Below are 24,833 nucleotides of genomic sequence, written 5' to 3'. Positions count from 1 at the left end.
AGTATGATACCTAGATGTTTTGTTTTTTACATTTAATTATTATAATTATTTAGATCAAACTTAATATTCCCAATTACAAGCATTAGTTAAATATGATATGAAACTATTTAAGCATTTAGTGTATTTAATTTCATGGTAATTATATTGGTTACAGACAATAATCATCATTTTTATAAATAAATATATATATATATATATATATATAAATATATTATATAAATAGATAGTATATTATGTAGAAAAATATTATGGATAAAATACTTAAATTTATTTCATGGTATTTGTCCCAATTTTATTTATTTGTGGACATACACTGCAATTTAATTAAAATTAAAACAAAACAAAAAGATCAATAGTTAACAATATTAACAAATTATATTTAAAGTTTATTTATTAAATAACAAAGTTTTATTTCAATTTATATTATAATTCAGTATCAACATATTATCATCTAAAAAGAATTTGAAAAAGAATTGAGGATCCAAATCCAATATATTATACGTTGCATTTCCAATCATCTTCCAACGAAAAAAATTGGATTAGAAATATTTACATCGAAATGAAAGAAATGTATAGAAATCAATATTGATAAGTCTTTTAAGCCCCATTTACAATATTCTTGGTGTCCACAATAGGTGCATCAACAGCTGGTGATTCACTCCCATCACTTTGCAATTCTCGTAATCTCTTAGCTGTCAGAACTCGGATTTCACCAATACTTAATACCAAATCGTAGTTTCTCTCCAAAGTCTGTTTGATTTCGGCACCCATCAAGGAATCCATGCCTAAATCTGCTAGAGTTGCTGACTCATCAATGTTCTTCGTGTCCTTCATGCCTAGAATGTTGGCAACAGCGTCGACTAAGCTCACTTGAGAAGCTCCACCAGATCCACCTTTTCTCTTATCTGCTAATACCATAGAAGCCAAGACGGGTTCTCGATGGTGCAAAAATACATCAAAAGCACTCAAACACGAAGCCATACGCTGCGGCAGTGTACCACCAACCACTGTTTCATTTCCACCCATCGTTTCCATGATAAGTCCAACATCTCCAATAGCACCCCATTGAATAGCCAACTAATAACAATAAATGAATTATTAATGTACAATTCAATTAGTATTTTAAAATATCAACATACCCCTGGAAGACCTGCTTCTTGTCTAGCTTCACAAATTCTTTCCATGACAGAATTAGCAAAACCGTAATTAGTTTGTCCAGCATTACCACGTCCACAAGACACTGATGAGAATACAACAAAGTGATCGAGTTCGGGACAAGACTTCCTAGTAACTGTGTCTAAGTTTTTGGTACCAGTTACTTTAGGTTTGCTAACAGTTTCAAAATCTTGTGGGGTTAAATTTTCTAAGAAAGCATCCCTCAATACCTTTGAAAAATAAATTACCCATTTTAAATACTCATAATAAACAAAAAAAACAATGTACATGAGCAAAACGTTTTAAATGTTATAAAACATAATAAACATCTCATATATAACATTTTTGAAAAATAAAAATAAAATACTTACAGCTGCCAAGTTGAAGACACCTCCAACAGGTCCCAATTTATTACTGTCATCAATCAATTGTTGAGCTCCAGTAATAGTTGAACAATCAGCCTTAGATATCAATATATTAACTCCAGACTCTTTCCAATTCCTAACACATACATCTTGATAACCGGTAGTAATTCCACTTCTGGCAGTCAATACCAAGTTTTTAGCTCCTCTTACAATTAACCAGTTAGCTAATTCTAAACCGAATCCTCCAAGTCCTCCAACAAGCACATATGTCTTGTCTGGGTTCATATAAGATCGTGGAATAGAATTTACCAATTTGGTTTCTGGTAGAACAACTGCTGTAGATTCTTCATCCCTAATTTTCAATACTACTTTTCCAATATGTTTACCAGAACCCATATACCTGAATGCTTGTTCCACTTGAGACTCAGTGAATACTGTAGCCGGTAGAGGATTTACTGCCCCATTCTTTATGCCTTCGTTGAGTAATCTTACTACTTCTTTCTTTTCCTCGCTTGTGGAATTGATATCAAACAATGAGTCCAATAGAATACCATGGAATGTAGTATTTTTCAAGAAAACGGACATTCCCAGTGGGCTGTTGTTTGACAAATCAAGTTTACCGATCTCTAAGAAACAACCATCTTTAGCTAAACAACGAACAGATGCTTGGAGTTTGTCTTCAGCTAACGAGTTCAGGACCAAATCTACACCACGTCCTTTAGTTTCCCTTAAAATATGTCGCTCAAAGCTGGTGTTCCGAGAATTTGAAATATTTTTATCTGTTAACTAAATAAAATTATCAATTATTAGTTATTAGTTATATATTTAAATATTTTGAAAGAAAATTATTGTTATGTTGTTAATACCTTGGGGAATGTCTTTTTTAAAAATTCTCTTTTCTCTTTGCTCCCAACAGTGGTGTAAACAGTTACTCCCATATGCAAAGCAATAGCAATTGCTGCTTGACCAACACCTCCAGTACCCGCGTGAACTAACAATGAGTCACCTGGCTTCATCCGTCCTCTTACACAGAGTGCATAATAGGCCTAAATGAAATAATAAATATTAATATTAGTAAAATGAGATAAAATGAGAAAAAAATTCTTACTGTTCCGTAAACAACGGGTACAGTTGATGCTTCTTCTAATGTCCATTTGTTGGGTACTTCCCATAAGAAGTTTGTATCTGCTAGAACACTGGTAGCTAATCCTTTAGCAGCGAGCATACCCATTACTTTTTTACCTTTAGAGTTACGACCAGAGAATTCAAGTCCAAGAATACAGTCCTAAGAAAAATAATTAAGTATAAAAATAGGTAAACATTGTCACTTAATATAAATAATAAAATATACTTGTCCAGCTAAATCACCAGGCAATGCATCAGGTGGAAGTTTTCCAGATGCTAACATGATATCACGGAAATTAAGTGGTGCGTAGTAAACGGTACACAATTCAGTATTTGGATTGTATTCAGGTCTAAACATAAATATACTTTTAAGTCAACAAGAAATTGACTTAAACAGTAAATACTTACTTGGAATTCGTCAAAGGCCCTTCAATCCATTTCAAACTACTCAAATCACCTCGAGTTAAAGCATTAATATAAGCATGCTCAACTTGTAATGAGGGTTTATCCTGTTGGTTTTCTAATTTCAAATGTCTCATTGAACCCCACACCCCATTAGGCTTTAATACATTGCTCAGTAAATCTTTTTTCAGCTGTGCAGTATATAAAGGAGCGGTTAAAGAGAATTTTGGTGCAGCTGGGTCTTGAATAAATACTGATCTGACACTGTTACCACCAGGTTCTTGTTTGATACAGTTAACCAAACCGATAATACCATTAGTGTCTTCTCCTTGAGCAAACAAAACAATTTTCTTGCTTGGGTCAGCTTCAGCGATTTTTAAAGCCGATTTTAATGTCTCAACCCACTCATAAGATTTTTCAGATACTTGAATTACTTCAGGATTTGGTTGATTTTTAATTAGCTAAAAAAAAAAATTAAAACTATTACTAATAATATAAATGTAAAATACAATCTATAATTAATTAAAATATTAAAATAGTTTATAATCATATAATTTAAACATACCTTTCTCAACAAGTAGAATGTTCTACCATCAGCCGATAGCTTGCTAATTAAAATAAGGTTACTATTCTCAACAAGAGTTTGAGAAATATTATTGGTTTCAGATAAAAGGATAAATCCTCCATCCTTTACCGTATCGACCAAGTTATTTAGTTTGTTTTTTGATTCTAACACATCAAATGCAATAGCCACGTGAGCATTAGATTCAATAGGTCCATTTTCTAATGATTTGTTAATCATTTTCACTTCTAATGGTCCCAAAAATGGAGTTAAAGCTTGTGTTTGGGTGGTAGCCAAGGTTGCATCCAACTGAACAAAATAAATAAAACTGTTACTTGAGCACTTAAATATTTTATACTTTAATACTTACAGATATCAAAGGTTCTGATTCCAAAATATTTACAACATTAGGCATATAAATTCCTTCAAATGATTTATCTGCTCCATATTCAACAACTTTAATTTTTACAGCGCCAGCACTATTTTCTAAAACGATTTGTAGATAAGCAGAGAATAAGTCGGATAATTCGGTTTGGGTTGAAAAAACCTGTAAATTAATTATCACTTTATTAATCATTAAATAACAAATAGTTTTTCATATTGTGATCTATGTTTATAACAACGAAATAAAAAGTATTATTAATAAAATAAAATTTTACATTTTCTAAACAGTCATGATTACAATTAACTTAACATAATATAAATCTGAACAAATTACTTTATCGGCAGTGTACGGTACAAACGTGTACTTTTCTAATTTAGGAGCTGCTTGCGATTGTTGTCTTCTTGGAGCTAAGCTCAATTTTAATCCACAAATTTCAATTCCACCAGATTTGATGACATCGATATCTCTGTACATGTTTATGGAGATGGCTAAAAATATATAAGTGATAAAACCCAAAACCACGCATAAAATGTCAACCAACAATATTATTTAAATGCCAATAACACTTACAGCTACTCTCAGATAAGGCTTCAGCTATTTTCAAATGCTTAACAGGGTCAACAATAATTTTTTGCAATCTTGTCGGTAAATATAATTCTTTGGTTTTCAAACCCAAAATTGAAAACTGAAGCATTGTATCAATATAGCTAATCCAATTTCCATTCCATTCTAATTTTCCTTGGATGCCTGATAATATTATTATAAATTAACTACACATTTACAATTAGGTTTGAATATATATATATATATATATATATATATATATATGTGTGTGTGTGTGTGTGTAGAGCTATATATTTTAACTATATACGTAATATTGTGTTTTGTCAGTTAAAATAATACCTAATACTTATTATAACCCATTAGTTTTACGTACTTATATTTAGTATTTCTAATTTAATAAATAAAAATTAATTAATTAAAATAACCTAGGTATAAAAGCGTATAAAATATAGAACAAATATATTGTAAAAAAATATATTCATTTAAAACCTACTACTACTTACTAGTATCTATATAATACTAATTCAATATATCACCTTTGTTATCAGATTCTTTTACTCCTCTAAATGCTCCTTTGTAATCATATCCACGCAAACCCAAATCTTTGTATATGTCTCCTGATTTAAGTGGTATAGCGTTCTCGTTGATATCAAGAATAGGTAGTTCAGCATCTAATAGCTCGGAATCCGTATCGTTTAGAATAGAAATGTTGCCGGTCACTGCAACAGAATCTCCTTCACAAATTTCAAAATTGCCAGTTCCTTCAAAAATGCTGATCGAGAAGCTTACGTTTCCTGTAAAACAAGACTTGTTAATAAGATGTAGTAATATTATAATAACATTACTCTATTAATTTTACGTTAGGTATATATTTTTATGAAAATAATTAAAAACATATAAATTGTATAATTAACTAAATACATTTATGAATATTAAATATATGATTTATTAGTTAGTTGTGTACATTGTATTACATTATAATTACCAGTTTTAGGCATGATAGTTGCACGCAAAAATTGTACATTTTCAATAGCAACTGGAAACTCTTCGATGGTCTTATCGTGTAGTTTAGCAAACGTCTTCCATACAAGAGTCTAGATATTTTAACAAAACACTTAGTAAATAACACAAACAATTTTTTCGATTTAATTTTTTCTTACTAAGTATCCTGTTGCGGGGAATAACACTCTTCCGTCAATTGCATGTCCAGACAAAAATTGGTCTTCTTCCGTACCTAAATCTACTTTGATTACGCACTCACCAGATCCAGCTTCCTGTAATAAATCATAGAACAAAATGCTTGTTAATCAACTATAGTCGATAATCAGCAATCAATGTATTTGTATATAATATATTTCTTAAGAAAAATGTTTTCAACAAGTTTTTAAATACAGATACAAATATTTTTATTTAAAAAGTTTAAAATGAATGCAATTATTTTAATTTAAACAATTTGAGAGCAATAAAATATAATTAAAGATTACTACGATAACTAGGTAATGGATATTATTATCCATTTACCAATCAATAAAGATAATAGTATTATTCAAAACAGTAGCTAAATTTATTTCCTAATAATGATTATTATAATTATGATCAATACCACACAAGCAATAAATTGAAAATTTCTGAAGATGTAAGCAATTGAAATTTTAAACTTTAACATGAAAATACTCATTAAATATTATCAAATATGATTATATTCTAAAAGTGGTCTATCAATAAAAGTAGCTTAGTTTATACAACTCAAAATAAAAGTAATTATTTTCGGAACTACTGAAAATGCCATGGAGATGAATGTAGAAAGAAAAGGAGAGAGAAGAAAAACAAGGAAATGTTGCTTAGACTAAATAAAAAATGATAAGAAATACCTACAACCTACCTAGTATGAGTAAAGAAGTAATTAGTGACTGGTTCTTGTAGAGATAGAGAACAAGAATGGCATGGCCGTTATATAGCGCATAAATAAGTTTAAAGAGTGAAGCAAAAAAAAAAAATATATATATATATAGGCATACAATTTAATTTATTTTATAGTGCTTACCTTTTGTACAAAATCAGCAACGGTCCATTGAGTAGAGTGATCCCATTCGACCAACGATTGAATCATTGGTGTTCCACGTGGGACAGGATACGACACAGCTGGGTACAAGTTTTTGATTTGCGGCTGAAGTCCAGCATTATATAATCTAAAATTAAATAAACAATATTGAAGTATATTATTTTCCCAACTATTCAATCAATTCAAATAGATAAACCCAAACTCACTTTCCAATAGCTGATAATAAGATTGAAATATTTCCTTGGGGGTTTGTTGAACGCTTGGTTAGACCGATACATAAACAGTCTGGCCCTAGAGATCTCTTTAAAATAGCTTGAAGTAATGAATGCGGTGCAACTTCAATAACAACAGCATCTTTTGGCACATGAAGTATAGCTTCCTAAATATCAACGAAATTAAAATTATTTGACAATAGAATATAAAATGTAATAAAAATGCAATGATCGTACATGGAACAAAACCGGTGACAGTAAATTGTTTACATGGTATGCAGTAGAACTACTTTTAGCTAGCGGAGTGTTCCATAATTCTTCAGGTATAGATGAACTGATCCATTTTGAAGAACGGGGTTTTGGGTCTAGTAAAATCTGTTATGAATAGTTTTAAAAAAATTAATGAAAGACAAATAGGTATGTGAAATATGTTTGCATCACAATTTTTTTCTACGTGTATATACAGTCATTATTGTTGAATATCTTTATAATTTTGAATAATAATAAACAACTTTTGAGTGATCCAACAATTTTCACGTTACATTACTATTGTTTATTTCAACTAGACTTATATGAACTTGAAAACTTAATTTAAAAAAAATAAGTAATAATAATAAATTCTATACAATATATTTAATTATATTTACAACAGTAATATACCTATTTTGTAATTTTAAATCAATCATTAATTTACAAAGACTAATTTTTAATATTATACTTCAGATTACGATGCAACAACTATTATAATTTATTGTTTATATCATCTTGATAGATAAGTATAAAATTTAAATAAATATAAAAAAGATACCCTATCAATTAATTATACTAATTTCACTCCAAAGTCCATTTATAATTAATAATGAGTGCATCATAGCCATAATTGTATAGGGATATAAAGAATAATGTTCACAAATATAAATATATACTTAAATATTCTAACAAGTTAATTAAATTAAACATGATCTTCGTACCTACTATAAAAATAAAGTAAAAATTACTAACATTTTTTTAAGCTATATGAATAATAACTTACCACATTAGATATTTATAACTTGCAGCATAAAATTAAATAGCAATATAAAATACGAAGAAAGACATTTTTAATTAAAATATTAATAATACCTATGTTATTTATTTTTAGCTTATAAAAATTATGTAAAACAAACTTACTTGTTCCAACCTCTTGCGAAGCATTGGTTCTGCATCGGCAATATATTTAGAATGAAAAGCGAATCCAGAACTATTGACTTCTTTAGCAAAAATTCCTTCAGCTTTACAAGTTTTAACAAATTCACTAACGCTTTTAGGAGGGCCAGATATTGTTACACTGTCTTCACTATTATGACAGGCGGCTACCAAATCAGCAGGCAATCTTTTTTTAGTATCTTCCCAAGACAAACCTAAATTCACAGATTCTCATTATGTTTTATGAAAATAATTTGAAAAAATAATAATTAATTCAAGTGTAATTTAGTAATTTACCAACAGCAGCCATTGACCCTTGCATTAGTTTACTTTCCAAAACACAACGAGCTCTCAATGCTGAGATTAAAATAGTCTGTTCAATGGTAAACGTTCCATCAGCATAAGCACAAGTAAGCTCGCCAACTGAATGGCCAACAAAACCATTCGGCTCGATTCCAATTGATTTCAATAAATCAATCAATGCCACCTAAACGAATCAGATATAAATTTAGAATTAACCTATTAATCAGTATTAGAATAAATACCAAAATATTACTTGCATGGATGTTATCGAAACAGCTGAGTTGAGGATATTATCAAATGTTTTTTCATCTTTGGAGTTCAAAATACTCAACAAATCAATACCTTCGGCTTGGAGAACAGTAGCTGCTCTGTTGATAGCTTTGGCAAAAGGTTCCAATTGAAAGAGTCCTTCGGCCATACCGGCCCATTGACTTCCCATTCCAGAAAAAACATACCACACTGGTCTTTTATTTGACTTAACTTCCTAAAACCATTAAAAATAGTTCTTAAGTTAATGTCAATAGATTAAATACTGTGATATATTAATCTCTATAAATAAATTTAATTAAACCGATATAACCGTTTACAAATTGATTAGACTTAAGTAATTTAAATGATCTAAGAATTAGAATAAAATAACTTACAGTAACTTCAAAGATAGATTTTCCTAGGATTGAATACCCTCTATAACCGTGTCCGTTAATGTTATTAGCATGGATATCGTGTAACAAAGAAACAAAATCATCGTCTAACGGAGTTTCAGCGATCTACCAACAAAAACGATGTATTCAATTGATAATTAATATAGTAATAAATTATGAATTCTAAAAAGATATGCACATTTTTCAACATATTGTTAACTGCTTCTTCCGTTCTTCCAGACACGGCAATCAAACGCGGTACGTGGTTTACAATTTTATTGGTTTTTGTTTTGGAATTAGGCTTCAACAACACGTGAGCGTTGGCACCACCAAACCCAAAAGAGTTAATAGCCACATAACCACCATTGAAGTCCCAGTTTTTGTTCACAACCTGCAAATATGTGTAATTTATAGGAAAAATCGTTTTTTGACAACTATATTATTAAGAATGTGGATCGTAATTACCTGTAATCTTCCGTCCAACAAAGCTTGAATGTCAGGGTTTGGGCTGGCAAAGTGAAGATTTGCAGGAATTTTGCCACTTTCCATAGAAATAACAATTTTGGCCAACGAACAAAGGCCGGAGGCGGGTTCGGAGTGACCCATGTTCGATTTAACGGAACCAATCAATAGTGGCGAAGTTCGGTCTTTGGTGAAAAAATCTGCGATAGAATTGACCTCTTGTGGATCACCAACCTAAATCGATACGGCATGATATAAGAAAATGTCTATAGGTGTCTTAAAATTAAACCATCATACTTTGGTCCCCGTTCCGTGAGCTTCTACGTAAGACACCTCAGCTGGATTTACACCGCATTTGGCATAAACTTCTCGGATGAGTTTATTTTGCATGACTCCATTCGGAAATGTGATGCCCTGGTCTTTGAACCCATCGTTATTGGTCAATGCCTCCACTACCGTGGCATAACTTCGTTTGGCTACTCCGGCTTTCTGCAAGAATACTGTTACTACAGCTTCACTTCGCACGTATCCGTTTCCTGTAAACAACCATCAAGTGTAAGTGCATAATCGAAACTGACATTTTTTTTTTCAGAAATTGAATAGATCTCAAATTATTTCCTATTCCTCAAAAAAATTTCCTATTTGTACATTTAACGAGGATAATGATAACGATTTTTATAGAACAAAATATTGATCTAAATTGATATTGTATCAGAATCAGAAGTTTATATCTTCGGCCCGACCCGTCTCACCCAAAAATTAAAAAGTTAGATTTCATTAAAAGTATCCAATAAACATCACAAGAAAAAAGTTCAATTTTTTCACGTACTATCAAGTAATATGTATACTTATCATATCTATTGATAGTGTTAGAGGAGGGGGTTGGTCGTGCATATTTATTAGCTTATTTAAATATATACTAAAAAAAAATAATTACAAAATATAATTTAGCGTCCCATCTCAATATTCGACAAAATCTCGTCTATACTAGTATGATAGAGATAGGTATGTATTTAAGTATATGAAAGTATACCATCGCCCAAGATGATAATATTTTTTTCAAGATTTAGGAACGACAGAATTATAATCCACAATTACCAACAATCATCGATCAACACAACTGTCAATCAAAATAAGAGTAGGTATATTGTAATCATATCGCAATTTTTTTATAAAAAAAACAAGCGAATACTTTATATATGAATATAAAATATAGTTTATCTATTCATTTTTTTACCCTTATCATACTTGGTAAAGTATCAAATATTGTCAAAGACTTTGATTCAAATTCAATATAAAATTATTTTATTTAATATGCTATAAAGTTAAAAGAATGCTAAGTAATAAAAAAAAATGTTGGCTTATTATTTAATTAATTAGAAAATTAGGTTATTATATCTATTTAGAATCAAAACAATGATTACGAAAATCAATAAATATCTAAAAGCAGCTATAAAATTAGTATAACTAAGTGGTAACTATCAATAACCAAATAAATTATATTCGTGCAATTAAATAGGTATAACTTAGTCTATAAATGATATAACTTAAAACAGCTGCAGCAGCAATTTTCTCCCATGTTAAGAATATACGGTACACCAGCTGTGTTATCTTCGTCTTACACGCATAGAACATAGGTATGTAGCAAATTTGTATCAAAAGAGCCGATTTTGTGTTATTAACATTATTATTATGAATTAATCTACTATTAAAATTAAAGGTATGAATAACATAGTCTGTGATTAAACGTTAACTTATTTTTCAATATTTTATTTGTATGTAAAATATAAATATGTAAAATGCTACAAACTAAAAATACTAATTAAACTTAACCTTTAACTTTGATAAAAGGTTATTTCACTATAATATTAAAGCTAACAACGCACAATTAATTCTACTAATCAACTGATTTAGCAAATTTGCTATGTTTACGTTCATAAGACGAGACATGCGGGTACAACGTTCTCTTAATGCGGTAAAAAACTGCTGCTACAGCTGTTTTGTGCTATATTGTTTGAAAATCAAAATTATACTTATTTTATTTTATGAATCTAATTTATAGCTTCTTTACTCGTATAACTTAATTCTTAAAAATATTAATCCTATTGCTGATTTTAAGTAACTATTTATTATCGTCTTAGGCGTGCGCGCACGAGTGGGACAAAAGGGAAAGCTGCCCCTCCTGCGAACAAAATTTTTCTTCGAAATACAATTTTAAAAAAACATTATAATATAATATTTTATAATGTATAATATTATGTAAGTTTTACGTGAGAAAAGCACGATCGTTTTTTTTTTGTTCAACTGTACATACCGAAAACGATACGAAGAAATCACAGTGGTTTAAACCGTGGCAGTAATCTAGCCATGTATAATCCAGAATAAATTATTTTGTTTTCAATTTTTATGTTTGTTTGAGTTTTTAATTGTTATAATGTGAATTTTTTGTTTGTATTTTAATTTTTGAATTCAAAACTAATGTGTAAATAAAACCTATTAAATATAATAAGTAAGTTATAATACTCGAAATTGTGAAAATAGCATAAAAAATTGTACCAACAAGAAGATTATATATGGCTAACCGAGCTTGATAGTGGAAAGGAAACTATAATCAATAATATACTTGTTACTATTCCTGTGACTAGTTGTTTTTGTAAAAGAGCATTCTCAAAATTAAATTAAATTTTGAACTAAAATAAAATTACGTAGTGCAAGCATGAGAATCGACTAGATGGATTTACTACCATGCCAATTGAACACAAATTGGTCTATAATAGATTGACGACGTAATCGAACAATTTAAAATAAAAACTCCCTCCTAGAGAATAATGGTACCTACTTAGAAGAACTAAGATAAAAAAATTTTGTTTAGAAATTTTAAGGAATGTATTTTATTTTCTTCTTTTTGTATATTATTATGTTATAAATACACTATGAAATTTACTACTTATATTAGTACCTAATCATAAAATGTATTTTATGTTATACTTGAATTATATGTTTAATATTTATATTATAGTATGTAAACTCTCGTCTATCGTCACATAGTTTAACTTGTTAATAGGTGATCAGTAAAAAAAAAAAAAAATTGTTAAATCTATCTACTGTAAACTTTATTACTGCTACCACCGTCTACCGTATAAACAATTAACATATATACTCGTATATTAAATTTATAAAATTAAAATACTCCCATCACTAATATTGATTGAACTAACAAATAACCAAATTAATATTAAATTATATAACATATTGTGATGTATAATATTATGCATTCTCTGCCCCCCCCCCTGTCGGCTGTCTGCAAGGTCTATGCACGTCCGTGATTATCGTATTTATTGTTTTAGTTCTAAGCAGATTTGATATCATATTCTTTTATAATTATAAAAACAAATTGTGAGTGATAGGTGTGGTATCAAGACTAAATCTAAGGCGTAAAAACACTAAATACCTACGTTTCATGCTGTGCTCAAGACTATGGGTAAGACTTATAATATGATATAATATGCAACATAAACAGTAAAATATCTATTCAATTATTTTGTTATCACTGACCAAATACTCGGTACGGGGACATTAGAAAAAACATACCAATGCATAATCCGAGTACCCGACTCGTAGATGGAGTAAACGACGATACAAAATAAAAAAAAAACAAAAACAATTCAAAAATACTTACCGGAAGCGTCAAAAGCTCGACACATCCCTTTCGACGACAGCATGCTCAACTTGTGAAACTGCAAAGAGTTGGTGGGCTTGAGCAGCAGGTTGACACCGCCCACCACAGCCGCCTCGCACTGTCCGCTCCGGATGGCGTGCAACGCTTGCGACAAGGCGAAAAGACTGCCCGAACAGGCCGTGTCCACCGAGTAACTGGGCCCGTTGAAATCGAACGTGTACGACACCCGATTGGGGAACATTGCTCGGCTACATCCGGTGAGTCCGTAACCGTTCACGCGCTCCTGCACTCGGCTCCAGTAGTCGTCAGTCTCGCTTTGGAACGTGCCCACGTACACTCCGGTTTTCGATCCACGGATGTCGTCCGGATTCACGCCTGTGAAAGTTTCGAGACCGTTATACACAAAACCTCGTCCTCGGTTTATAAAACGATTTAAGCGGTCGTCTTGAGCGCGATTTATTGACTCTTAAGTGCGTTTTACTGTGTGCACTGTCATCGTAAAAAACGACTAAGAAACCCGACGATTTTTCAGAAAATTTGGCGTTAAAAACGTTAAAAACGCCGACGAACCGCGAGACGAGTCGTCAACACGCGTCAACATGCAAACGACTGCTATCGATTCGAGGCTAATGTGCTTAAAATATGCGTTCAAATGCCTAGTGAGCACTTCGAAAATTCTGAAGTATGCAATAATATACGAGTTGAAAAAAGCAGTTAAATAATTAAAATATAATGTTTAATTTGTTCAAAATATTGAATATTTTTCAATTATTGCGTAAAAAATACATTTCTTCGTATTTTTCACATACTTATACTATTTTGATTTCCTAGAAATCAACAAATGAAACATTAAAAATGTTTAAATTTAAAAATCAGATATTATCACGAAATATTCAAATAAAATTTCTATTATTTAATTTCTAAACAAATATTTAAATAAAATCCTGAGTGTTGATCATTAACATATAATTTGTTAAAACAAACACTCTTTGATTTTTATTATAGCATTAAATTTAGTTACAAACAATTATATCACTTGCTACAGTTTGTATTTCATCGTTAAATTGTTTTCAATCCGTATTTTATTTTTAGTATTTTTGAGCCTTTTTTTACTATTTTCTAGTGTAAACAACCAATAGCATTTGAAATCATGTAGGTGAATAAATTTAAATTTAATATATATTATGATTTATAGCTTACCGGCGTCCACGATACATTCGTAAGTTGATTCTAAAAGCAATCTTAACTGCGGGTCCATGACTTCGGCCTGTTTAGCATGCACTCCAAAAAAATTTGCATCGAAATATTCCAATCCCTTGAGTTTTCCAGTCCTCGTCGGGAGGCCGTAAAGACCTTGAATAAATTAATTCAATACTAAATAAGTATGTTATCGAGTAATTATAAAACCTAACCATTGATAAAGTCAAAAGATAGGTCAGTGTGAATAAGTGATGTTAACTCGTATTTAATCATTATTCTCAACCAATCTTAAAATTTAACAGTATTACATATAAGAGCAAGAACCATAAACAATAAACATTATTTTATCAACGTTTGTCGAATTTAGGTTATTTGTTTACGAATAAAACGTATAGCTATAGACATAATATCATACAATATTCACTATTATCTCGATTGCAAAGCTATAAAAACAAAATGCTTTTTTTCTATCGTACGATTTACGTTGCATAACTAGCATTGTTTGATATCAAATTCAATAGACATGTCTCATGTCATAATAGTTATTGTGAATCGCGTATATTTTTCAATGTTAAAAATAGTTAGTAAATAAATTAAAAATACTTATCGAATAAATAAAAAAATTGAATTTATAATCATAATATCATCGTTACAAAATTACACCTTATATAAGTAACATTAGCTGTTCATAACATTTGATATTTCTAATTTTTGACAAAATGGTACCTATACTAGCTACTAACTGTTATATTTTTTGATTTCGCATTACAAATCACATATTTACACTATCATTTTATAATAATAATGTGTACTGTGTAGACGTAGGTTTATTACCCTGGTTACTTACCAGCAGGCCAACGACGATCATCGTCTGTGACCATATCTACACCGGCGAACAGGTTTTCTCTGAATTCAGCGATTGAATTAGACTCCGGAAAACGTCCGGATATTCCACTGATGACCACTTCATCATTTTCGAAATGTGGAAAATCACCGTTTACAGCCCCATTTCCAGTTTGTAGTTGACTAGCTTGTGAGAACCTTGCTGGCATAATAGCTACCTTCGTCTATTAAAAAATTATGAAAAACAGATGAATATTAATCTTTTATGATATGCAATAAAAAACATTATTCTATAATTTTAATTATATTATTGTGTGATGTACAGACAAACTAATATAAGAACTTCATCCTGATCTGAGGGTGTTGTGAATATACACAAACAATAAAATTTTAAAATAGATTACGTATATTCTTATATTACAATAGTCATTCTGTCTATGGTAATTGATGTAAATATATGTATTCATTCAAAGACAAATCGACAATACTAACTTATACAACCATTATCCATAAACAAAAGTACAATATATTGTTATTAATCAATATAGCACAAGTAGTAACGGCGTGTACTTAGGTAAGGTTAAGTTAAACAACCGCCGCCTCTCCCTCTAAAAATTCATCTTAATGCAGTGAGAGGAAGGCTATTCAGTTATACCTGTAGTGTTGTGACGATGGTAGAGCCAAGGGCGAAATTAAAGAAGGGATTGAGCTCGTCTCTCATCCTAAACTTACCACAGTCGGCCAAATCGAATGAAATAATTGATTTTATCAATCATATTTTATATGTATAGTCCATTGATATATTAATGTATCTATTACTATAACAAGTCCACAGTTTAACCACATGAAAACGAATAAACTACTTGAAATCAATACGTACACGTGTGTAGTATTCAGTTATCGCTTAAATAATAGTAAAACCAATGTTTGCGAGTAGTACAACAATTATTCTGAATTTTATCTCTACGAAATTGTATGTATATACGTATTATTTACTATGAAACGAGACGGACCCAATACAAATTTAAATATTAATCTTAAAGCTAATAACGTACATAACTGTTTATAAAAACATCAATATAATGATAAACATTTCATAAACGGGGACTGGTTTGGTCCTTTAATAGGAAGTCGAACGATAGATCCTCGTTCGCTATGTTCATCATTCATAAAACAAGACTGTTATGATGTCTATTTGTAAATATTCATTATTAACTGTGCACCTATATGTTTTTATTTTTATTTACTTTTAATTGTGCATCATTGAATTTAAACTAGTCACGACGGCTAACCGAGTACTCCACTTGAATAGTTAAACTTTTTATTAACTAATCTACATTTACGCGGAAATTTTAATGAATTACCTGTGTTACTTAAATCATTCACACACTCTTCCGTAGATACCGGAATCGTATGCATTTGCATATTCATACTGCAGATCGTTTGCACGAGTATAAGGATTTGAAATGTGAACGTTTCCGATAAACTGCTTTCATAGACCTAATTGTATTTGCACGTTCATTTATATTTGAGAGATAAATGAGTATTTTTTTTATTAGAGCATAATATTATCTATATTTGCATATTTTATACACTTTTAAGAAATTAATTAACGTTTTATTTTTTTCCTCTGTCCTCTTTACAACAAAAATAAGAATTATTTTAATTGGCAAATATTATGTAATATAATACGTATATCTAGGTATAAATACTCATGTGATTTCTTAAAGTTTATATATTTATTTTATTAACTACATAGTTCATTTGACTATACAAACTTAATTATAAATAAATAATGTGTAGCTTATAAAAAAAAAAAAATTAAATGTTAATCAATTATTATTGTTTTAATTTGGTACTAATTATATTATACTATTAAATATGGGATATTTTTAAGTTTTCATGTATATTGCAACATATTTTTTCATTTTATCTTGCATATTTTCATCATATTTCAATTATTTTTAATGAAAATAACCTGTCTTTAAGTAATGTGTTTTGTTTTACTATTAAATAAAATAATTTAAAAAGGTAGGGAAGTGGGTACCGCCAAGGGCGCCCATATAGGGGGCATGCCCCCCCCCCTGGAAAATGTTGAAAATCTTAGCATATTGTTTTTTGTGATCAGAATCTATTTATTTATTTAGATAGAATTTAAAAATTTAATTTAATATAAGATAATCTACAGTTTTTTTTTTATGAAAAATCAGTTTAATAGTTTAATTATTGTAGAAAATCAGGTTATTAGCTTTTAACAACAATATGTTTTTTAGTTTTTATTCTATGAATAATATTATAAATTCTTAAAATATTGTGTATCACCATAGATACGATGTATGTGTACACCACCATAATATTTTATTTATGATCACAGTCCACAGATATAATATGTGTAATTATATATATACAAAATACATAGAGCTATTAATATTTATAAATGGATTGATAAATTAAAATTTTGTCCCCCTTTGAGAATTTTCATTCCCTTGGGTACCGCACTGTTGTACAATAAGTGTCAAGTGGGTCATCACTTTGTCGGATATGTAAATGTTAATACAATGATTTGTTTACGAAACATGCTTATATAAGCGGTTATCACTTATCAGCCTATATCACTAAGTATATTCCACATTTTTATGTTGTTTTTTTGATATTTGTATAAAGTAATGACGGGCAATTGGCCTCCCTAAAATCTTATGAAAATTACAAATTTAAAAATGTACATAAAAACCTAGTTATTATTAAATATTCTTCATTTTATTTTATTAGAACGTGTTCGATATGCATAATTTAGAAACACGATAAGTAATATCTTTTATAATTTATTTAATGATCGTGACATCGTAATGACGTCTGGCGGGAATATCACTGATGGTATAATCTAGTCTTAGATGTTATTCATTCAGCAATATTTTATAGAGAAATATTACATCGTTGATAAACCATCTCAATCAAAATCAAGTAATTTTTATTTTTATATACATTTTTTTATTGATTAGTCTTTACTCTTTAGTGTATACCTATTAGTTTTTTTTTTTAAATATTTAAAAAAATATATTATTAACTACCAAAAGAACAATAAATGAATTTTTATCACGGTGATTAAAAAAACATATTATTAACTAGTTTATTAAATATATTTTATATAACTATACTTAAACACATACTTATTTTGTTTTTTATTGTTTAAAATATTTATAACACAACTTATTTTATATTTTAATTTATTATTATTATTATTTTGTTAGTGATAGTTATTAATTTAATGAAGACGCTGTCTATCTAAAAGAGATTGTAGTCACTTGTTATTTCATATCATTTGAGCTAAGAAATGAGACATTTACAATAATTGTTGTGTATTTATCATTTTATTATAATAAAATTTTATACTAACATTGCATATTTTTCATCACAAATATTAACAAAGTCCAAAGTATTGAAGAATTAGAATATATTTAAAAAAAAACTTATGTCAGTTTTGGAAATTAAAACATTTAACTAATAAGTGTTTAGATAATTATCAAATTTTAAGTTTTAATTTTTCAATATTTAATTATTAAATTTTAATATTACATACAAATGTTAATACTATAAAATGAGTTAGTTTAAATTAACTGTTTCTTTAAAAACTAAACTTAACCTTTTTATTTTATAGTTCAATTCACAATTTTAGAAATAAAACTTCACTAAATAAATAACATACTATAAGTTTTTGGATATAGGAGTGGAGAAGCTGAGAAAAAAATAAACTGGACTTTGGACATCAAAACCCCCTTATCTCTATATCCAATTTATTTTTCTAATAAAGTCTAAATATTATACAATATGATGTTATTAATATTAAACATTATACTTAAAATCGACCTTTATTCGACATCTGTATGTAATTTGGTAAGGTTAATAAATTTATTATAAATTTAATGAAACATATTATATATTTTTATTATATTCCGCAATGATTTTTTGTTTTAGTTAATCTACTTTTCATACTGTCTGTTACGGAATTTGTCCAAAAAAATGACGTAAGAATCATACTTCGGATTGGCCAAATAATGCAATATTAGTCCGATTAATTTGATATTTTTATATTTATTTTAAGTTGGTATCGTCGTTGAAATATTAAGAGAGTACCTAAATAAGAACCTAATTTATCAAAAAATAAAATATACTTGATTCGCGATTTCAAAGAATAGATCGGCAACTTATGAAAAACAAAACGTACTTAATCTATTGAATCGATTAATATTAAACGCACATGAATAAAAATGAAAAGAGGATGACCTATTGACGTTAAAAAAACGTTTAAACTAATATAGAAAAACGTCAATTGTACACTATTGAACCCGTCTAATTCAAAAACAGTTTTTTTTCTTCCAAAAGTAAAGTATGATGTATTGCAAATAGAGTTGGATGACTGAGTCAATTAATTGATACACCTCACATTGATTGAAGTTGTTGTCATTTGGGTTTAGCTGAGCAAAAACTCAAAATTATTCAATAAAATCGACAAACTGTATAATATTACATACATATTGTATTAACGCTGTATTTAACATTTCAAGTCGCTAATTAATACGAAACTTTTATATTAATGTATATATAACCTTGTTTAAAATGAATACAACATTTCATGTAACATGGGTATAAATGGTATAAATGGTATAAATGGTATAAACATACGTTGATCATCATGATGAAATGATAAATTTTAAACTGATAGATATTTGGTATACTAACCAGACATAATAGTATCTAAGAAAATAATTTGAACAATGTTTCAGTGATATATCATACGTGTCGTTGTTGAATTGAAAATCGTTGGTAAACGACTTTGATCGAACCACTGTAACAACTGATTTTCTGCAAAATACCTATAAGTTTGATTATTCTTTCAAGAAAAAATTATACAAAACGATATTGCCTCTATCATCTCGCACAGAACCACCAAAAAAAGATTCTTTCAGAAAATCGACTTGAAAATAATATATTGCCTCCCTATATCATAATGTATTTTTCGCCAATATTTATGGCAATAATTTTTTTTTTTTTTAATCGCATTGTATGCTTTTTAAATTATCTATTTTATTACTAGAAATACACACATATTTGTAGACAATTATGAATATGTACATTATAATTAAACTATAAGTCATATCAATGATAGATCGTACGTTGGTACATTGATAAATAATGAAGTCATTGCCGGTAAGTAACTATAAATAGAAATAAAAAATAGTGTCCAAGTGTAAAAATAATAATAACTATTTTTCAAGCTTTTGTATAATTATGGACTATGGTACAATTAAATGTACACAATAATTAATATTGTTGATAACATTTAAAATATAATACCAATAATTGCTAATATAATATAATAAATATAGGTACGTAACTAGTGGTCATCATGTCATTGGTGTGTAATTTAAAACTTTTGGCCACTTTCTTAAAATTTCCAAATTCTAAAACCTACTAAGAATATTTGAAATTATTATAATAATTTGACCTTACTCAAATGTATAAGTGTATAATTTATAAGTGTGTAACTAAGTACGTTGTATAATATTAATTTAATGGTGATCTGATAGTCGATAAAACGAAAACATATATTATTTTAATAATAATTATTATTATTAGCAATGAAAATAATAATTTTTTTTTAATATTATTATTATTATTATTATTTAACTATACAATTCGATAACATTATAATGATAAATTAAGGTTAAATCGCATTTAGATAGGTTAAATAATCAATCATTTTCAGTATTTACAAAACTTTATCTTGTAACATTGATCTTTATAACATACACGGATTTAATGTGCGAACATCGCTTTACACATCTACCTATTAGGTAAATTAAGTAAATTGCTCTACGATTTTTTTTTTCACAAAAATGATTATTATTATTATTGTACGTTGAAATTTAATGTGTTTAATAGTAAATATCGTAATTTATCCGTGTATAATAGGTAGCGATTGAGAGAAAGAAGTGGCTTGGGTGACCGTAGCGTTCAAAGTTTTTAAATCACAACACTCGTATTTTTTTTATTATTTATAGTTAGTTAATTATTTTTTATATTAATAAATATTAATATACCTAATATATTATATATAGTGCCAAAGCCATTTTTTTAAATGATTATTGAGAGGAGGAGACCTATAGAGAGACAAAGTTACTCATATTGAAATCCATGTTCGTAACACGATATATTACCTCCTCCTAGTTTTTTCATTGAAATTTCACCCCTAATGATACAAATCATATAATAATACACTTTCTTTTTCTATACGACATGCATATTGAATATCACTAGCTCCAAACGCACACTTGTTTTTACCCTGCACATTGTTATATATGGACATGAAAAGAATTGATCTCGATCAAACAAATATACAAGAGAACCAGCTCAATTAGCGGCAACCAGCTTAAAAAATCTGCAAAATCTTAGTCACCCATTCACTCAAATAGTACGGCAATAACATCGATACTTTTGACACATCCCAAATAGCAGACAGTTTTCCATCACGCCATAACAATAATATACGAATCAAATTTTTGTCCTATTGCGTGTTTTATAATAAATATTTATTTAGTTAATACCTATATGTATTGTTTCTACACAAACAGTGTCGGTGTTTTGATAGTTATAATACCAGGTAACGCGCATTTATTGTTAGATAAAAAAAAAATAAGATATGTACAAGTGCTACAAAACCGACGTAGGTTGATCTCAATCACGTGAAAATTTATCACAGTCAATCCAGAACCCGACAGTATGTCTGAACGAATCGAAATACTGTTATCGACGCGCGAAAACTGAAAACACATAATTTTCGCAGTCACTCGCCAATAATAATTATAATTGCTGCTGACGAAAAAATTATGAGTTTAATAATTATTTCGAAACCCAGTCTCAATAATCGCTGAAGACTAGAAAAATTGTTACCAAAAAAAAAAAAAAAAATGTATTATGCCAAAGCTCAAAAGCGAAAGCTATAGTCGTCTTTGGACAAATCGCAATTCCCCCCATCCGATGACCCTCCTAGATCAATAATTTTTCGTGAACGTCAAAAAAACGTAACAAACCCAAATACACGGATAATATATACACGATTCAACCACGTTCGAGTACTCTAAATTTAATTTATATATATAAGTACGTATTTACGAACGTGTGTGATATATATATTTGTATACTACGACTACGGACTTACTTGGTACTGCAGCGATATAAATTATTATTTGTGGGTATATTTCGTCGGTCGGGACGGACCGAAGACTCCGGTAAAGATTTCGATGACGACTACGGTGGTACGAAAGGCGTCGGTTTATAATCCAAAGATTCCGGAGACGCGGACGTGATGCGGTACACTTTAATATTGATCGCTGTGGACCAGTGTGGATCACTGACGGTAGTGTGCGGACAAACACCGCTGTAAGTCGTGCGTGCGTGCGTGCGTGCGCATTTACCTGAATCGGTGGGTCGAAGTTATTTGTTTTTTGAAAACGATCAAGTTGGCGATTATAGGTCAACGAGATAAATTGTTATAATCTACACCGTGCGCTCGTCTGGGCGCGCGTTTGTGTGCGTGTGTTTAGATGAAAACAATGTACTGAAATAATGTATTATTATATATTTATTATACTGTCTTAACAACCCAACTGTACAATAATAATACGTACGCACATAACACAATATATATGTATGCATTGTATACACGGCAAGGACAAATCAATGTTAAATGATTACACATCGCCATCGCTTTTACATAGATGATATTATATTATATACTCGTATTATATGTATCAGATAGGTACAATACCAGCAGAAAGCGTCTCTCGAGTTCGGATCGATAACAATATATCGTTCTGAGTTCACGGACTTTGTTTTCCTTACAGCAGGTCGTTATACATACATATTTTATGTACATGCACGTAAAGTTTGACTCATCGCTGGGTCAGCGACAGAAGGTTTAGCTTCACTTCAGTCGATTTTCAAAAAATTGAAAATATAATCGTATTATACCGACCACGAGACCTAACAGTATTTACGAAATCCCGATGAGCAATATCGTTATACCATTAAAGGATGCAGAACGTGTCTGTCGTTGTACATATAGGTGCGTCTGCACGAGAAAACCCAAAGAGAATTAAACGTATAGCGAGTGTAGCGTACATCATTCCCCGAGCCCCCTTGAATATTAGTTCTCCGAACGTCCATCGTCGAGTGATTGAAATACAATTTGAGTACGTGTTTTTTATCTAATACTCACTATAAGTACTTTTACTTATAGTCATTTAACGGTTTTAAGTTAAATTTTCATCACTACAGTCGATAAATTTTCTACAGTGTGGCTGACGATATAAATCTTAAAACGCAGAGCTCAATTTTCTCAGCCTTAGAAATATGTTAGGTTATAGATTATTATCATACGATAATTATATATTACGATATTTTTATCGTTGTAGTTTAAGATAAAAAATGTTAAAATGTTCCTTACTTATACGTCCTAATCCCTTCGCAGCGATTCAGCACTGCAAAATTATCATTATAATTAACAACAATTGCACTAGGTACACATGTAATTGAGTGTATGGATATTTTAATGCATTAAATAAGATATGTTCACCACCTTTGAGAAGTCAGCTACGTTATTGCCATTGAATGTCCATAAACAGTTATTAAAATTTATAGTTCAATAAACAGTGTCAGTGTTGGGGTAACAATGTTAACGCAGATTCCCTGTCAGTTCAGAATGTTCACATGCTGAATTTAGAACCTAATGAATAATGATAAAATCACTACACTACCATAACACGTTGCAATGTTGTATCAATTAATACTGCATAGTGCATAGTAATTACAATTGCTCAGATATCAAAATGCAATAATAAAATATGTATTATCCTTTATAAGTGACTTTCAGTTCACCTTATAACTGATATTTAAATATTTTCAAAATCATATGTACAAAATAAAATTTAAAAAAAAAAACGAATAACTTTAATTCGATTGGATCGTTGAATTGTATGTACATTGTACCTATATAAATAATAGGTTGAAAGAAGAATCCCAATGACAAGTTTTTCTTCCTAAATTATTCATCTGACTGAGAAATTGGTTAAATTGGATCATTAGCTATTACAGATAAACGAACAAAGTTCACACGAAACACTTTCTGGAATAAGTAATTTTGCTTATCAAATACTTACACGCGCGTTTAGCTCTAAATGTTGGCTATACTTGGCTAACTCAAGTTCATTAGAAACACTACTAAACACACATTTTTGTAGAAGCAAAGGTAATCGAACATTACATATTATATAATCAATGATAATATGTATTACAAATCTATATGGCTCATAAATAATGATGAGAAAAATGAACAGATACAGTCCTGTAAAAGACTTTAACTGTGTTGAGTATCGATACACTATAATAATATCTACACATTCTTCTATCCATTCAAAATCTCAAACAGACAAACGACAATAGCATTAAAAACGATCATATTATGATGTTTAAAAAATTAATTGATAATAAGCCAACAAAAATTGCAGTGGGACATCGTGCAAAAACGACTACCTACATCCCTTCAAATTTTTTTATTTAAAATACAGTGATCTACCGTTTACGATTATCAGATAACTGCGGTGTGCACTAGGATTATCGACGGTTTTCGAAA

At 29.5% G+C, this 24,833-nt stretch overlaps 1 protein-coding gene across 1 annotated transcript; it reads right to left on the bottom strand.

The window, feature by feature from the left end:
* Nucleotides 1-356: 356 nt before the first annotated feature.
* LOC114121664 (fatty acid synthase) lies at nucleotides 357-22,573 on the bottom strand. Its single transcript, XM_027984090.2, has 28 exons — nucleotides 22,362-22,573; nucleotides 15,150-15,369; nucleotides 14,303-14,455; nucleotides 13,103-13,477; nucleotides 9,721-9,959; nucleotides 9,427-9,657; nucleotides 9,161-9,352; nucleotides 8,965-9,087; nucleotides 8,574-8,804; nucleotides 8,315-8,504; nucleotides 8,003-8,232; nucleotides 7,070-7,207; nucleotides 6,827-6,999; nucleotides 6,603-6,747; nucleotides 5,719-5,832; nucleotides 5,544-5,652; nucleotides 5,095-5,352; nucleotides 4,565-4,741; nucleotides 4,328-4,482; nucleotides 3,980-4,156; nucleotides 3,613-3,918; nucleotides 3,054-3,508; nucleotides 2,872-2,995; nucleotides 2,629-2,805; nucleotides 2,387-2,566; nucleotides 1,527-2,306; nucleotides 1,140-1,385; nucleotides 357-1,077 (listed from the first exon to the last, which is right to left on the bottom strand). Exons 2-28 carry the CDS (start codon nucleotides 15,352-15,354, stop codon nucleotides 598-600), a joined length of 6,363 nt encoding a protein of 2,120 aa, XP_027839891.2. The 5' UTR covers nucleotides 15,355-15,369; nucleotides 22,362-22,573; the 3' UTR covers nucleotides 357-597.
* Nucleotides 22,574-24,833: the final 2,260 nt, after the last annotated feature.

The sequence above is a fragment of the Aphis gossypii genome, chromosome 1 (assembly GCF_020184175.1).
Source record: "Aphis gossypii isolate Hap1 chromosome 1, ASM2018417v2, whole genome shotgun sequence".
NCBI lineage: Eukaryota > Metazoa > Arthropoda > Insecta > Hemiptera > Aphididae > Aphis > Aphis gossypii.
This window is presented reverse-complemented; position numbering and strand designations above follow the sequence as displayed.

What these genes read in the sequence shown, in the direction of transcription:
- LOC114121664 (XM_027984090.2), bottom strand. Translation starts at nt 15,354, where the DNA reads ATGCCAGCAAGGTTCTCACAAGCTAGTCAACTACAAACTGGAAATGGG. An exon ending in TACCGTACACTGCCGATAAA is followed by an intron (nt 4,157 to 4,327) that starts GTAATTTGTTCA and finishes ATTAATTTACAG; the next exon opens with GTTTTTTCAACCCAAACCGA. An exon ending in AAGAAGCAGGTCTTCCAGGG is followed by an intron (nt 1,078 to 1,139) that starts GTATGTTGATAT and finishes TATTGTTATTAG; the next exon opens with TTGGCTATTCAATGGGGTGC.